This window comes from Phaethon lepturus, unplaced genomic scaffold (genome assembly GCF_000687285.1).
Source record: "Phaethon lepturus isolate BGI_N335 unplaced genomic scaffold, ASM68728v1 scaffold24705, whole genome shotgun sequence".
NCBI lineage: Eukaryota > Metazoa > Chordata > Aves > Phaethontiformes > Phaethontidae > Phaethon > Phaethon lepturus.
Window position 1 is genome coordinate 1 of NW_010538726.1, and position 1,815 is coordinate 1,815.

General features: G+C 61.1%; 1 protein-coding gene across 1 annotated transcript; it reads left to right on the forward strand.

The window, feature by feature from the left end:
• Positions 1-609: 609 nt before the first annotated feature.
• VPS37D (vacuolar protein sorting 37 homolog D (S. cerevisiae)) lies at positions 610-1,487 on the forward strand (the record flags this gene model as incomplete). The annotated part of the gene is made up of 3 exons (XM_010286933.1): positions 610-781; positions 1,119-1,201; positions 1,353-1,487. Coding segments are annotated over 3 exons (390 nt in total), but the record flags the coding sequence as incomplete, so codon positions are not given.
• Between the last annotated feature and the right edge of the window lie 328 nt (positions 1,488-1,815).

Below are 1,815 nucleotides of genomic sequence, written 5' to 3' on the forward strand. Positions count from 1 at the left end.
ACCAAAACCCCCAGCAGGGCCACAGCCGCTGCCCGCACTGCCCCAAGATCTGGGGGAGGCTGGGAAGCCCTGGCCGTGCCCTTCGCGCCTGGCTTTGTTCCCTGCATCTGGGATGAGCCCTGAGTGCTCTTCGGCTCCAGCGGTTCCCGGTGTTCCTCTGCGGGAACAGGATCGGGTTATTTTGAAATAATTCTTGGCCTGATTTCAGCATCTTTCCCCTGGGCCCCTCAAAGCACAGCCCAGCACCACGCTCTGCTCCCCATTCCGTATGGGTGGAAGATGTGTGTGCAGCGAGAGTGGGTGTGTGTCTCTCACCTGACATCGTTAGCTAACGAGTCCTTTCCTCTGCAAAGGGGGCTGGGTAGCCAGCTGTGAGGTTTGCCACATTCAGGGTAAGCTGCCCTGTGCTGTGGGTAGCCCAGGTCCAGCTGTTGCATCCCTCTTGGGATGCATCCCTTCTCCAAGCAGAGCAGAGGGATGGGGACAGTGCAGGAGGAGAGGGTTTGCCCCTGTCTGGTGATGGACCCTTTCCCAGCAGTCTGCCAGCTCTGACTGGTTCTGCCCATTTCTCCCAGTGCTGGCACGTACCCCCCATTCCTGTTCCCACAGTTTCAGAGTCTGCAGCTGGAGCAGGAGATCTGTTTGGCTTCAAACTGCACCCTGGCCAGGGTGAACCTGTCCCTGCGTCCACGGCTGGAAGACGGAAAGGCTGCCCTAGCCCTCAAGTACCAGGAGCTGTGGGAGATACGAGAGGCATGTTGGGACAAGCAGCAGCGCCTGGGTGAGTTGGGTGCAGCCGATGGGACAAGGCAGAGCCTGGCATGGCTAGAGCAACCTGTGTTAATAGGAGGACCTGGGTGGGCTCAGAATCCTTGAACCTGCCCTGGAGAAATGACCCAGCCATGATCAGGAGCAGTGAGGGTGACTCTGCCTGCGACACAGCCAGCCCTCAGCTGGGACTGATGCCATGGGGGGATGCAGGCCTTGGTGTGCAGGTGGCTCCAGCGACGTGTTCAGGGGAGGGGAGTTGATGTTTGAGGATGGGAAAGAGAGCAGCCCCCCGCAGGGGGGGCATGTGGGGGGAGGTTTGTTGGCAGCCCTATCCCCTACCAACACAGAGGCGTACCTGGAGAAGTGGAGCCCACAGAGCGCCCTGGGCCAGCTCCAAGCCAAGCTCAATGCCTCTGAGGCAGAGTCGGAGGTGAGTCAGGCAAGAGCCCTGTGCTGCTGTCCCTTCCTTGCCCGGGCCCTGGACTCCTCTTTGTGCCCTCTGGAGAAGAGTCCAGGATCCAGGGGTTACTCAGCCATCTGGGCTCCCTTGGCTTCATGCTGTCCCACTGCTTGTCCCACAGGCCCAGATAGAGCAGTTCCTGTCCCAGGACCTGCCCCTCGATTCCTTTCTGGAGTCCTTCTACCAGAGCCGCACGCGCTCCCACATCTGCCAGACGCAGCTGGAGAAACTGCAGGAGCTGCTGCAGAAGGACCAGGTGGGCAGGGACCCTGTGGGCCCTGCAGGGCACTCAGGTGCCCTGGCTAGCCCAACACCAGCCCGTCTTGCCCTATTGTGGAGTGGAGCAGCCCCCAAAGCTTTCGATCTCTCCTATGGTTTTGTGCCTGCCTTTCTCATCCCCTCGGAGGCTGTTGTGCCCTTTGCCATGCTGGCTGCACCTCCCAGACACCATCTCCCAGCCCTTGGACACCAGCCAGCACCTCCCTGCTCTAAAATCCCCAGCCCAGGCTCGCCCCTGCGCCTCGTCGGACACATACCCGTGCTCAGCCCCCAGCACTTCCGCAGGCAGCAGCGGCCACGACCCC